Source organism: Sander vitreus, chromosome 3 (assembly GCF_031162955.1).
Source record: "Sander vitreus isolate 19-12246 chromosome 3, sanVit1, whole genome shotgun sequence".
Lineage (NCBI taxonomy): Eukaryota > Metazoa > Chordata > Actinopteri > Perciformes > Percidae > Sander > Sander vitreus.
This window is the reverse complement of record NC_135857.1, coordinates 4504573-4519921: the sequence shown is the minus strand read 5'-3', so window position 1 is coordinate 4519921 and position 15349 is coordinate 4504573. Positions and strand designations below refer to the sequence as shown.

The following is a 15349-nucleotide window of genomic DNA, read 5'->3' as shown; positions in this document are numbered from 1 at the left end:
ACACACACACACACATATATATATATATATATATATATAGATAGATAGATAGATAGATAGATAGAGAGAGAGAGAGAGAGAGAGAGAGAGAGAGAGAGAGACACATATATGGTGGACTGGTAGCTGGAGAGGTGCCAGTTCACCTCCTGGGCACTGCCAAGGTGCTCTTGAGCAAGGCACCGAACCCCCAACTGCTCGGGGCGCCTTTCCATGGGCAGCTCCCTCACTCTGACATCTCTCCATTAGTGCATGTTTAGGTACTGGTACTGAGAATGTGTGTATAATTCAGACCATGTGTGTAATAACAACAGAGTGAAAACATTGTAATTTCCCCTTGCGGGATTAATAAAGTATACATTATTATTATTATTATTATTATTATTATTATTATATATATTGTTTTAAACTGTAAGCTTTACAAAAAGTACTATTTATTGCAAGTCCGCTGTGTGGGCTATCAATATACTGTTAAGTGTTTCTGTTATTTTGTCCACTCCCTGCCTCGTAAAGCACCACAACTGGAACTAGTTGTTTATATATTTCATTTGAGAATGTATCAAATAATTTGTATTCATTCTAAATTGAAACTAGATTATTAAACTGGATGTATCAGCAAGATGACATATTGAAAACGTATGAAAAGTCAAACTTGTAGACTCCTCTGGTTATTTTAACATGTAAATGAATTGCTTTGCAGGCTGAGGTAACATAATGCTCTATACATATTAGATTATAATCCAATCCACATTTAAATAAAGTTTTCAAATGTGCCTGGATTGAGTCAAGTTTTAATACAGTTCTGCTATTTGCAGAACTGCATAAGTTTGTATATTTACTTGTATTAGTTACTTTTGAAATGAAAATAAGAGTACAGATGCTTTATAATTTGTCAGTAACCATGCACTATTGTGAAGTACTAAGCTAATTTTACACATGCAGTGCTTTCAGAATGCTACAGCCTGCAGTGTTGCTGCTGTAAACTGGCCTACTTATTTGCATATACAGTAAGCCATCACCATTGCAATGCAATGTAGAACATGTTCTACAGAAAGAGAACTGGAAAAGCACCGCATTGTGGTTTAAATTCACTACTTGACTGTATGCATGTTTCCCCTTGTCCCACCAACAACCCCCTAACAGCCAGGTAAGTAGTCACGGTGATTCTTGTGGAGATGAACAGTAAGACGAGAAGCGAGTTAATACGAGACAAAGCGCAGAGCAACACAACCCCCACAGATGTGTTGATTCAGCAACAATTATTCACTACTATCCAAAGGACAGACAAAATAAATGGTTCTCTATTGACCTGCTTTGCACAACGAAATTGGCAAGAAAGGGAGATTCATTTGTTATCGGAGAGACAGAGAAGGAGGACTTTGCTACAATAGCCAAACTTTCACATGGCATTCAAAACAGAAGCCAAAAGATATCCATTCAGTCGGAGAATGTGGGCTTTTCATTTTTCTTCCTAACAGATGTATGCACTGGTTAAGGCCTCCTGACACTATTCTAGACAAGTAATTAAGGCAAATCCACTTCATTAGCCAGACAACTCCACCCCCCACCATGAGAGATAACACCAATGTCTGTCTAATGGTAAGGCGGTATAAGGGCTGGGAGACAAACTGTCCCACTTGTGAGGTATCAAATAAGGTGTTCGCGAAAACAAAACATGGCAGGATGTTTCAAACAAACAAAAATGGATTGAGGAACACGCCCCTTTCTTTTGGTTGAGGAGTTAGAATCCAGGATTTTAAGAAGTAATTGTTAACTTTGTTAACAACCAGACATTTCAAAAAATGGTCAGAGCATGGAGTACCGATGGATGTATCACGTTATATCCAAAGGTGATGCAAATCAACAAAGCCCATGAAATAAATAATTCAAAATGTCATAAATCTGATAATTAGTCTGATTCATCCATGGGATGGCCATACATCTCTTACTGATACAGGTGTGTAGTACTCTACTGTACTTGGCCAATTCAGCTATTTCAATCAAAATGTAGAATGTACAGCCATGAATGCTTAAGAATGTTTAAACTTTTATATGAGGAGTACATTTTCTTGTGTCAGTGATTTCAGTGAACGCCAACTGTCTGAGTTACACAACTAGCATGAGTTAATGAGAAGACAACCCTGTTTCTGGGAATACATTTTTGTCAGTATTTGACTTGTCAGTAATGATGCCACTTTACCACTGAGAAGTACTCCTGCAGATGTCATCCTCCACATCAGCTGTCCTGCCTAACTAAAATCAGCAACAGTAGTCATGGAAACAAGCAGTACATCTATATGTAAAGGACCAGCCTTTATTTTACTGTATTCATATTTTATTGGATACTTAGCTACCAGATGGCAGCTGTTGTACAGTACGTATGCAGCACTTAAGTTGTAAGGAGCAATCAATGTAAGCTATGTCAAATGTCAGTTTTTTTTTAACCTTTATTTATTTAGGGACGGTTCACTGAGAGGCCTCTCTTTTGTGATCACATTCACACAGTTACACATTCACACCTGGAAGCTGCCCAGTACAACCACAGTCTGATCTGCTGGCCACTGAGCAGCTCCGCTGGAGTGGTTTTGGGTTTGGCACCTCAGTGGTGGTAATGAGGGAGGGACACTTTCCCCACCCAGGTATTTTTATCCTGTTGGTCTGGGGATTGAACCGACGACCGAAATGTGAAGTTTGATATATAGCAATATTCCGAACCTTCAAAATACCTACATTAGTTGATACCTACCAGTGTTTCCCACAGGTTGAGAATTCACTTGTGGTGGTGGGTGACGCAGGATGTGACGGTGCGGCGCGTGATGGCTGGGTTCAGTGAATAACTAGTGAAGGTTTATGAACTATTTTAATGAAAACAATGACTACATAACATTAACCGATAATTTAGAAAGAATAGCCTAACTATTTACATATGAAACAAATTGGACTAAACGATGATACAGATGAAAATACTGCGACACTATGCTGCATCTGACACAATTTCAGTAGTTATTGGGGCTGCACGATATGGGTAAAATATGCAATATTACTTGCAATAAATAGATATTAAAATGTACTCAGTTCTGCCTTTCTGCTGCTTTCCGTATTCTGCTAAAATTCGCAACGTGCGACTTCACGAGGGAGAGGGGCTGGAGGCCGCTGGTCTTTGTGCGTTGTAAAAAATACACCGTTGAATGGAGAAAAAAAATGTAAATCGGATTTTATCTACCTGAGCGGGGCGCCCAAGTAGAACCTATGTATGGGAAATACTATGCGGAAACCATTTAAAGCTTTGGAACTGCTATTATGTATATGAATGCCATGATTATCTCACATTTTACTTATCGTTTGACTAGCTTTGCTCAGGCTGACAAATCCACAAGGAAACCACTTGAAACTCTATATAAATGTACTCTAAAAGTTACCCAACCGTTATCACAGCTGTCACATTTTAAATAGACACACTTTTTAGTTGGGAAAACCTAATTAAATAGAGTAACCTTTGTCCAGTTTATAAGATCTTACACAACACTGCTCCCACCACCACTGAAAACATTTGTTGTTCAGAGAGCAGGCTCTCAGGTTACCAGAGGTACCACAAGAAGGGACTGTATCATTCCCACTCGAAGAAGTGCTTTTGGTCAGTCAGCGTTCTCTGTAACAGCATCTAAAGACTGAAATATGTTGCCAATACAGAGAAGAGAAGTAAATATATGCACATTATGGCCCAGACAAACAGAGCCGACGGTCAAACATCAGCAGAAAAGGCAGTTGGGCAGTTGGGTTTCTGAAAACATTTTAAGCGAGAAATAGGCCGTGCAGTTGCTGAATCTGTCTTCATTTCAGATCAACAAAGGTCAGTTTAAAAGATTTTCGTCAGAGTTTGAGAGACTCTAGTCACGCTCATTCCTTTCCCTGTTTCCGGGTTAGCACTCCACCAATCAGATGGGTCATTTGAGTCTGATATGTCAAATCGGCCAAAATGAAGGCCGACAGCCCCTCGGACGGACGACGGCACGGAACACACCGAACAGACTCGAGTCACCGACCTCGCCAGACTGTCCAACGGCCGATTATCGGGCCGGACACTAAAGTGTGCCAGTGTGTCCGGCCCTTTAGACTGCTGCCTGCCTGCAGATTTGTTTTGTCATGTTGCTTGTTGTATGATGATGTGTTGTGTTTGTTACTTGTTGTTGTGTGTTGTTTTTTTTTATGTTGGTCTGTGTATGTTGATTTTATGTATTGACTGTACTGCCATTTTATTGTAATTTTTTTTTTCTTTAGGTTGCCATTTTCAAACCGGCCAGGGACAACAGATGAACATTAGCCTGCTGAGCTAAATCTGGCTCATTCACAGTTGCTTTGCTGTTGATTAATGAGCATTGTTCCTGTTAAATAAATAAATACAATTAAAAAAAATTCTGTGGCTTAATTTTTGCTATATTTGGTTACACATGGAGGAACACTGGGTTCCGACTTAATTTGCCACTCTGTGCAGTGTCCAGGGAGACGGTCTATTTCTGAACGAGGACAGTGGATAACACCGATGGTCAAACCTGATGAAATAAAATGATATGACATGACATGCCACAGACAGTCAATGCACTGAGGTGTGAGCCATTCGATACAGAATTAATCAAAAGCTATCCAGCGCTCAGATAAATCATTAAATCTTGCTCACTGCTACAAACCCTATGGCTAATCACAGGAGCAAAATTTCCAGTTGAGTAGCATTTGTCTATAAAAATACAAATAGAATTTGTCATGAAGGCAGTGAAGCTGCACTGTCTCCTGGCTCCCTGAAGCTGCCTCTCTCTGCTGGCCCTGCTGTTTCCTACACCATTAGAAAAGTCTGAAGGGAAGAGCCATGCGGGAATACTAGCTGTCTTTCCTGGACGCATCTGAGAGGTAACAGGTACCACAAACAACACAAGGTGGATATAACGCTAAGCTCTCGACTGGCTCTTAGAGTGGGAGCTATGGGAATAAGGGGGCCTTCTCTATCCGAATATAAGCTCACCATCACCACTAACTGGAGGAGAAAAAACCTGCTATTGTTCAGAACATCCAGGCACTCACTTTCACCGACAACACCAAATGAGGTATGAAACTAAAAGAACTAGTTTATTTCGATATATTCTATGCACATGTGACGTTAAATCAGGGAACCCCCCAGGATTCTTCAAGTTCATTTTAAGACTTTTTAATACCACCTAGAATGAAATTTGATGCCATCTTCACGGCCATATAATGGAAAAACAGAATACCTGAATTTAATAAAACATTTTTGTGAAGTGTGTTTGTACTCTAATAACATAACGTTATAGGTGCTCGAAGTGATGTTGGGTGACGTCACTTCTTGTTGACGTTCGAAGCACTGTCAAACAAAACGGAAGCTAGCTCGCCCCTCCCTCCTCCTCATCCCGTCCCCTCCCACTCCCTTCCGCACACTAACGCCCCCAACCCCCACCCCCAAATCCTTCTTGTCGGTTATTGGCTGGAACGCTGTTTGTTATGTTTGGTGGTGCAGGTTGGCGCAGTTTGTCTTTGTTGGCGTTTGTGGAGCCTGGGCTGTCTACAGAGACCGCGTTTTTTTACAGCGTGTTCAGGGGACAGGCAGCTCGCAGATAGTGAGGAGATGTTTGCTGTATGTGACAAAAAAATGTTGTAGCCTAAAAAATGCGTCACATCGCTTAGAGCACCTATAAAGTATTTGTCGCATGTGGAGTAGAGGATGGATACCTGAACCGAGCCCGTCGGGACTCGTCGGGACTCGACGGTACCCGACGGGCCGGGTTCAGACAGATATTTAGAAATGACGTCCGGGTTCGGGTCGGCCTCGGTCACATCAGCGCGATAAGGCATTGAACATTTTAAATTTAAAAAAGCTTTATTATGTAGGTGTGCGCCTGTGTTACCGTGCGCTTGTTGCCCCGTGTCATCTGTTGACATTTCCGAATGCCTTCCTACAGTTGCTTAATAAAAGCGGTCTTTCCACACAAACAAACATACATGTGTCATTAGTATGAGAAAAAAACAAGATTTTAACTGTGTCGGGCTCGGACATAAGTATCTTAATGCCTGTCGGGCTCGGGCCGGGTTCGGTTACTGCTCTGTCGGACGCGGGCCGGGCTCGGACAGAAAAATGCGGCCTGATCCGCACTCTAATGTGGAGCCCTTATACTATGAAACTAAAAATACAAAATAAAGTAAATTTAAACGTTACCCACACAAAATATGTATTTATGACGTTAAAGTATACATTTAATCCTACGAAAGGACAAGAAAAAATTGAAGACCTTCGTAAACGAAATGTAATACTTTTAAGGCCTTATTTTTTAGAATAAGTAAACTCAAACAGAAATATAAAATAGCACAATGAAAAAAAAAAACTATAAAAGAAAACAATTAAAAGAAACATTTTCAAACTGAGGTTTACTGCTGTTTGCAACCTAATCCATTAGGACTAGTCCTGACATATGCTTCTCGCTCCCTTTCTGAGATCAAATGGATTTTCTGTCAATCTTTGGGCTGCCTTTGCAGGAACAAGACAAGTGGTTATGTGGGCTCTGTTCTGTATGTCACTCTGCTGCATATCCATCAAGAGGTTCAAGATTTTGTTAGAGGGCACAGATGGTCGGCAATTATCATGGAATGAAAGTAATGCATCTCAATTTATGTCAATGAAAAGAAGATATGTAGGTATGCAAAATGCATTATCCATGGTCCCTGTGCACTGATGAACAGCAAGTTGAATGGCAGTGGACAAATTGTCTGTTGGCTCCAGTTCATTGATAACTCAACATCAACACCGAGAGAAAGCGATCCCTTTTGATATGTCAACTGAAATCTCACATATTGTGAAAAACAGGGGCATGGCATGCAGGGTGCCATGTGCTACTCATTAAATTATTATTCAGCCTCAGATAGTTCATTCCTCATGGTGCCTGTTGGATAAATTACTTTCTGGAGCGACCTCTTTTAACCACATCTCCCCCAACCTTGCGGACACAGGGGGGATGATTAAGCAGTTGCAATGAAGACTTATTTGAATCCACACACAACAACGTCCCCGAGCCTTCCACCCGGCTCAGCATTCCTGCTTGGTCAGCTGTGAGGTGGTGGTGTGCTGGCCCTTTCACCAGGGAGCGTGGCTGCGCTGAAAGCCGACACCGGCCAACCCCATGCTGTTTTGCATTAAGAAATGCTAATACGGGGAGGTTGCAGTGTCTCAGATCTTGCAGCTCAGCATGGCAGCGGGCTCCCACTGGCAGTCTCCCCAGGAAGAAGCCCCTCAGAGAAAGCTGAGGGCCACAGTGAAACACATGCTTCACAAAAAGGACTGCAGGCTTCAGCGAGCGGCCTCGTCAGCCTCACAGCAACTCTGGCTCACTGTTTTTCCAAATGGAAACAAGATCCTGAAAAACATAAATAAACACTGCAGCCTTGGAGGGTACTAATGTGAATAACGATATGCTGCTGAGCACATTTACTTGTTCAAAATCCAGCATAACATTTTAAGTCCTGTATGTGGGCTCAAAGATGACCCTGAGCAAATGTAATCTGAAGAGATAAAACGCCACCTGTATTTTCCAGTGCAACAGATACACGGTGAGCCAATTACATCTGTGTTACACGTGTTACACGTTTTCTGTGGTTGTTTACTGACAGTAAAAAAAAAAAAAAAAAGTAAATATTTTCTGCAGCGTGTCAACTCTGAATTTGAATATTTCTTCAATAACTGACCTGCATGTCAAAGAGATTTGAGTTGCTATTCCGGCTCTACCAAGGTGGCTTGGAAATTTTCTTTTTTTTTTGGCTCATGTAATTCTCACTGAAAACCTGAGATGCATACTTAATTTCAGATTACACTGCATTTGGCAACATGACGCCTTTTTTCCCAATTCCAACCTCTGCATGAAACAGAACACATTAGAATACATTTTCCATAAATTTGATTAGGCAATTCAGGAAATGTGTGATCTTTGTTTTAATCACATTGGCTATGCAGTGTAGCCCCTGTTCTGTATGCCAAATCTACAACACAGCCTCATCTGGCTCACTGTGGTTTTGTCACCTTGAGAAAATGAGGTTCATGATGCCTGAAGTCCTTCAACTCCCTGAAATGGGGAAACCAGCCTGGGTTAAGGTAATAAGTTATATATATTACTTTCCATATTAGCTGTGGGGATGGGGATATGTTACACAGAGAGCCATCACTCTTCCCTTTGTGAAAATCAACACACAAAACTAACCAAAGCAAATACTAAAAATACAAGACAATAGCTAACTTAAATCAGACTTATACATGCAAACTGTTTAAGTCCCTTTTTCATCAAAATTCAAGCGGCGGCTTCGAAGAACAGCCAACGGGAGCACATTGTGCTACCCGAAATGCAAGACAAGCAGATTTGAATAAACAAAACCTTATAAGCTTATAAAGTATTTGGATGTGGAAAATGTGCAAGAAGGCATGGAGCAAGCTTACGCGGCTCATTAGGTGATTTAAATGAACAAACCGTGATGGCTCGCCTCTGTTCTTTATCTGATTGTAATTGGCTCCTTAGTGTCAGAGATAGTCTGTAACTAATGAATGAAGAATCTCATTGCAGAATCTCAAAGTAAAACTTGTTTTTTCTTTCTTTGTTTAACTGCAGCAAGGTGAAAGGTCTTCAGAATGGACAAGAGCATCACTAGCAAGACTACTCATTTCATGTCGCTGAGATATAAAAGTGGGAAAAGGCACACAGAAACATGCTGTAATTTGGAACTTAAAAAAGGAATCTCACAAAGCCTTTGGATGACTAAGGTTGCAACTAGAGCTGAGGACATTCCTGCTCCTACCCCTTTCTGACAGCCCGAGGCCAAGCTAAATGCTGCACCTATGCAAATCAGAGTCATTGTTATGAGACAAATCTGCCGCAGTAAAGGCCATTCCCCCACCCATGTCCCCTTAAGCACAGTCATGTTACTGCTGGTGACCAGCGTGTAGCTACTGTGGAATTAGGAGAGGGGAGATTTGCGATGGGATTAATAACTCGTTCTCCGGCCTTTCTGAGCAGGCAGCTGGGGCACTTTGGAGTTTGATGTAATTCAACCCTTTGGGTAGCTAACTTGGAAGCTTGATCAATTATTTAGACCATTTTATTTTTTTTGTTTTGGGTTTGCTGTGCCAGTGGGAGAAGCAAGTAGCTGTTGTAGTTGAAAGGCATCAACATTCCAATATCAAAAAAGACCCTGTTCAGCATGCAAAGTGATGACTTATGGGAGATACGCGGCATAAATCGCTGAGTTTCAATGACAACATTTTATATTTTCATGTGAATGAATCATAAACAGGAATATATAACCTGCTACACTTCCATTTTGCGACCGTAATAAATCCGGTTTCCTAAGGTAACCTTGAGGAAACACTTGAAATGTTCTTATGTCCATCCATTTTTCATATGCCATGCAGTGAGTGTTTGTGGTGTTAAGGAATGAGTGAGAATTAAGGCCTTCCAAGTCAGTATTTAATCCACAATATGCCTATAAATATATAGCAATGGATTATACAGCAACAAACCAATAATATTATAGCAACTCAACAAAACAATGTCACCCCATATACCAACCAAACTATATTCTCTACCACACACAATTCATTAGTGTGCAGTTACATGCCAATCTTAATGTGTGTGTTGTTGTGTAACACACTTTAACTGCTGCTTAGTAAATGTACTGTATATGTTTTACAGTCACTGAATCCTTCTCAACAGTCAACACCATGTTTGTAGTTTGTGCGCAAATGTCATTCTGTCAGTCTGAATGAGTGTTAAGTCAACAGCAGGAGACACTGAGTGTTTCAAGAGGAACGAGTAGCTGACATTTATTAATGAGAAACCACGTAGGGGATTTTCAAACCTAATCTAACTCAAGATATCAAAATATTTAAAAAAAAACACTGTCTTATGACTTCAAAGGAGCCAGTCCTTGCAGTGATATATGATGATAAAACATGGACTTGCACCGGGTATGATGTAACTGTCTTTATTTCTTGCTTACTTCCTATCTGAGGATGCATGCAGGCTGCCATTTCTGAAAAGTATATAGTAGAATTGTAGATGGTTACTCCCACCAGCACACATTGAAACTGAGGAGAAATATCGGTGACAAAAATCTCCTACTGAACTAAAACCTTCCATCTCTTTGAGTGATGCTCTGAACTTTGCAGACCTAGCTTCAGAGAGTTCTCTGCATTTCCTGAGGCTAGCTATCGACTCAAAGTTTCAACTCTCTCTCATGGTGCTCAGAAAAGAAAAAAAAAATGGGACATATTCTTGCCCAGAGCCATCTGCATGACCTATAACACAACATGTCCAGGAGCAGGGGGAAGGCTAACCTCCAGAAAGCAACAGTAGTTTGAAAACCAACTCACCATCAGCAGTTGCAGTGCCAGGAGCAAACAGGTTCCCTGAGCCAGTTTTAACTAAGAATGAATTGGGGCCAAACTCATCCTCAGAGTCAGAGTCCTGGGCTGGCTGAGCCGCACAGTTACCTAGCAACCCTCCCTGGCTCTCATTGGATGCAATGAAAGGGGGAGGGTATGGGAGCTGCTCAACAGGGGAGGAGGAGGCAGATGAACAATGCAGCGGAGGACCTGTGGACCACAAACAGAGACAACACATGGAGGGGGGGCGGGGGGGGGGGGGAGGGGGGGGGAGAATGAAACACCCAAACACAGGCAGCATCACATAGGAGCAAAACACACACACACACACACACACACACACGCATACGCATACGTATACGCACACACACCCGCAAGACTTAACTCTGACACTTCAAAAACAAACAGGGAAACATCTGCTTTTGTCTCCGCCACCTCCCCCCAGCTGGGGAGAACAATGCAAACAACTAAAATTACTTTGAGATAGAATAGAAAAGGCAAATGCTTAGCTCTGGTTTAGAGAAATAAAAACGACAAAACACCTGTTGGGGATGTTCAACGCAAAAAAGGAGAACAATTTCAGGTTAGAATGCGCAAACCTTCAAAAAAGATGGAACAGAGAAGGAAATAGCAGAGCTTTTTTTGATAAGGGTGTATGCATACATTAAAGCGTATCCTATAGCCTCCGTCAGAAACATCAACTGAAATACAACAACGAGATTCCACTTGTTTAAAAACTCTTTTAAAAAATAACACTGTTTTACAAAACTGCCCTTCAACAAACTACAAAAACGACACTAGCAGATTTAAATGTGTGTGCTGTGCAGAAGGAACATGAATACTATGTTCCCACATATGTCGGGGTTGTTAATGCCCCCTCCTGTGGAAACGCATATAAGACCTGCCAGCCAAGAAATGAATCCAACCTGAACCAATCCTTCCTATTTCTTCTGTACTCTGTGTCCATCTCAGCTTTCCTACTTGTCAGTAATTTAAAATACAGCAGGGATCAGACTGGATCTGGAATATTTATAGACCCTTGTTATATACCAATATGCAACCCTAATTCTTACATACGAATACCATACCATTTCTTCTTTTCAGGCTTATTGGCTCCAATCCCCATGCTGTCATGGAATGTTAAATCGCCACAGAGCTCCTATTAATGCGAGATTAACTTTGATGCAGCTCTGCGCCACGCTGAAAATGGAATACTTAAGGAACACGACTGCAGCGCACAAAGTCATCAGTTTGGTGCTCTCCCCATCTTCCCATCAGTCCGTCAGTCTTGATGTTGAAATTCCTGCTGACTGGATTGCCATCCATCAGGAGAAATAAATTTCCTCTCGCTCTGTAATGATCCCTGAAGAGCATTAAAATACAACTCACTGACTCGCATCTAATTAGGAAACAATTAGTAATATTAACAAATCAGCCACCGCCCTACACAAGCAGCAAATGTCCACTGCCCCAGAGAGTCACTTCACACCACACACTTCATTTCTCTCTCAATCCTCTAATGCTGGTGCAGTTGATGGCTGCAGAGGCCCAGTGGCCATGCTATAGGTTAATGACCGTGACACTGTTGCGCTTGTATATGTAGCAATAGCAATGTGCAACCGGTAAAGGAAGAGCTGTTAAAAAGAGCATCATTAGAGTCATTCCCAGAATCCCTCAGATACATCTAAGACAACACATTTAGGGCTGTATTTTAACGTTCTAAGCGCACGGCGTGAAGCGCATAGCGCCGGTGTGTTTAGGGCGTGTCAAATTACCACTTTTGCTAGTTAGATGGCGGAAAAAAGGGTCCATGCGCTGGGCGCATGGTTCAAAAGGGTTGTACTACTACATGAGAAACCAATCAGAGATCATCTCCCATTCCCTTTAAAAGCCAGGCGCGTTTGGACCTTGGAGCATTGCTATCATGATGGAGGATTTGCACCGTAATGTTTTTATTTGTAATCTTTTGCATGTTTGTGTGCTGCTGCGTGTCCCTGTGTGTGTGTGTGTGTGTGTAACAAGCATAGTGTGCGTGCGCTGTGCTCGAGCCTAGGTGCATTTTACTAATGCGCTGTTAAAATAACAATGAAATGCTGCGCTATTGACTTTAGACCAGGTTTTTGTTGGTCAATGGCGCGATCACTTCCCGCTGCCTCAAGATAGCAATACGCCCAGAATGCACCTGAATACGCCTCCCTGTAAGACCAGCATGCCCATGGGCGCACAGATGGGCACAGATGCATTTCCTATTTAAACAAAGTGGGCGCTGGACGGTCTTAAAATAGCAAAGACACTTGCGTCGGGCTTTGCACCGGGTGCAAGATAGGGCCCCTAGTGTGTGTCCAAACAACAACATAGCTGAACAGAGTACCACTCAATTGAGCAAGTATCTGCTAGAGATGCTCCAATACCATTTTTTCCTTCCCCATAGGGTTAGGGTTATATTGGTTATATAGCGTATTGGCCAATACGAAGTACCGATTCGATACCAGTGTGTTAAATATAAATATAACAGCTGTATATTACTAACCCTATATGGATTTGATGTGATTGCTATCATTCTTATATGGCCTGGCTCAGGTTAAACCATTTGTAAAACAAGACAAAGAAATACAGAGAATGAATGCCATAGAACTTTGAATCTAGTTTGACAGTCAGTCTTAACGGAAAAAGGACTTCAATTAATAACTTTAAAGTAGTTTTTTGGAGCTCAATTATGTGATATAGGATCGGTGCATAGACTCACATACTTGCCGATATCGAGCAGCATTTTCAGCATCAAGTATCGGAGGTATTTCCGATGCTGGTATCGGTATCAGCACAACTCAAGTATCCGCCGCTATGAAGCACCAGAGGCAAGACTGAAATACTTGACACGAAAGACATAAATGAGCTGCACCAGGTCTTGGACTGGATATTACAGCATTTACTTCAAAGAGAACAGTCGTCAATGAGACAAGAAAAGATTAAAGTCCTCTAAAAATGGTCAAAGTCATAGCCTAAATGAGGTCAAGGTAGTCCTGCTCGGCAGCCATTAGTCTTGAGCACAGAGGTTTTACTGTCTCACTGTGTTTAATTAATGCTGGCTTGTGCACTTCATGCCCGAGCCACACGCACCTAAAGTCACAGGCGAGAAGCCCCAGCTTGAGATGGCCAGAGACATTTCCCTGGCTGACAGAAATGATTGCCTTTGCCTTCACTCACTATATCACAGCTGCAAAAGGGAAGCTTTACTTAGGAGCCCCTGGACCATGCTGCTTTACTACCTGACTCCAGGAAGCGACAATGACTGCCTGGTCTGGCCTGACTGCTAACACAGACCACCACCCACTGCTTTAAAGCTCCTAATCAACTCATTAGCAGTTCAATTAAAGGAATGAACAAATAAATTGGTGACTGTGAAAGGGTAACCACTAATGATAATGTAGTATTCAGTGCAACACCTTTACCCAAGAGAAACTGCTGAATTTGTGTCTCGTAATACATTTCGGAATATAACTGATGTTTCAAAGGAATCTACTAAAGGTGTAACAATGTAATCCAACAGAGATTGTATATTAACTCTATAACTAAAGATTCAATGACAACTTGCATTCTGCACACTACTGAATTAGAGTCACTTTGATAAGATTCATTTCAAAATGACTTGTCAAATAACAATATTTTCAAACTTTTATCATAGATCCACAGTGTTAAGTTGTAAAACATAAGAAAAGTGGTTCAGGCAACAATAATTCAAGAGATATAAACCTTACATCAAAGCCAGAGTTCAAAGAATGACGAAGGGGAAAACGCTAACAGTATGTGGTACTGGTAAGAGAAACAGAAGCTCAACAGCAGCAGAAGCACGCGAATGTGGGCGGACAGCCATGCATCCATATATTTTTTTTTGCAACCTTTCAACTTCCATGAAAGAAGCAAGTAGGTGCTCTACATTGTGCTCAAAACTTTAAGAGGACACATGGCATGTTGACTCGCAAACACTGGCTGTTGCAGAGAAGCAGCGTGAGATCATTTGGTTGCAGGTCATTTCTCCTGATATGGCACCACCCTGATATTATAACGAGACAGTGCCTGCAATGCAGAGTAAATATAATGACCTAAAGTGGTGGACAATATGATAAATATATATTTCCATAATCTTCTATATGATTTTATATCATGTAGCAATATATATTGTGACATATTACATTTTCTGGAAACACAATTTAAAGATTTTTTGGGCTTTTCCGCCTTTAACTTGACAGGACAGCTAGGCGAGAAAGGGGAGAGAGGGGGAGAAGACATGCAGGAAATCGTCACAGGTCGGATTCAAATCCTGGACCTCTGCGTCGAGGCATAAACCTCTCAGTATATGTGTGCCTGCTCTACCCACTGAGCCAACCCAGCCACAATTTAGATGGGAATGTCTTGTTCTAGCTAACGTGTGAAAAAATATTGAATCTAAATATTATTATAAAACAGTCCTGTTAATTGATCTGATGCATGCGCTGCAACAGTATAATAAAACTACAGATATTGAAGAGATAGCTACCTTTGTAGTTTTGAAAGAACAAAGCAAAGAAAAAATATACTGGTTTACAAAGCTCTCATGTCTCACATTATATATTGTATAGCCTGAAGCTGTGTCAGTTTCATCCGTCAAGAATCAGTTTCTGGGAGAGGCTACATTGTTAAAGAGGTCGTAGTATTGGATATTGGCAAACCATCAGCCAGTCGAAGCATGAATATAATACATGTTTTGCCTTCAAAATCAATGTCCAAGCACATTGTCATTGCAAGTTTGTATCTACAGTATGTCTTCACACAACTGCCTAAAGCTACTGTAGCGAAACACCTTTAACGTCACTGTCACTTTAGTAGTAATCATACAGCTTCGTAAGAAACTTAGGGATGCAATTAACAGTTATTTATACTATGGATTAGGGC

General features: G+C 41.4%; 1 protein-coding gene across 6 annotated transcripts in view; it reads right to left on the bottom strand.

Moving 5' to 3' along the window:
* tenm4 (teneurin transmembrane protein 4) overlaps positions 1–15349 on the bottom strand; it is a 143007-nt gene that overhangs the window by 102118 nt on the left and 25540 nt on the right. Inside the window, exon 3 of one of the 6 annotated variants that reach the window (XM_078243215.1) lies at positions 10409–10630. The exons of the other annotated variants lie outside the window; for them this stretch is intronic. Coding sequence (XP_078099341.1) covers positions 10409–10630 — 222 coding nt within the window. The remainder of the gene's footprint in view (positions 1–10408; positions 10631–15349) is intronic. 6 annotated transcript variants of the gene reach the window in all.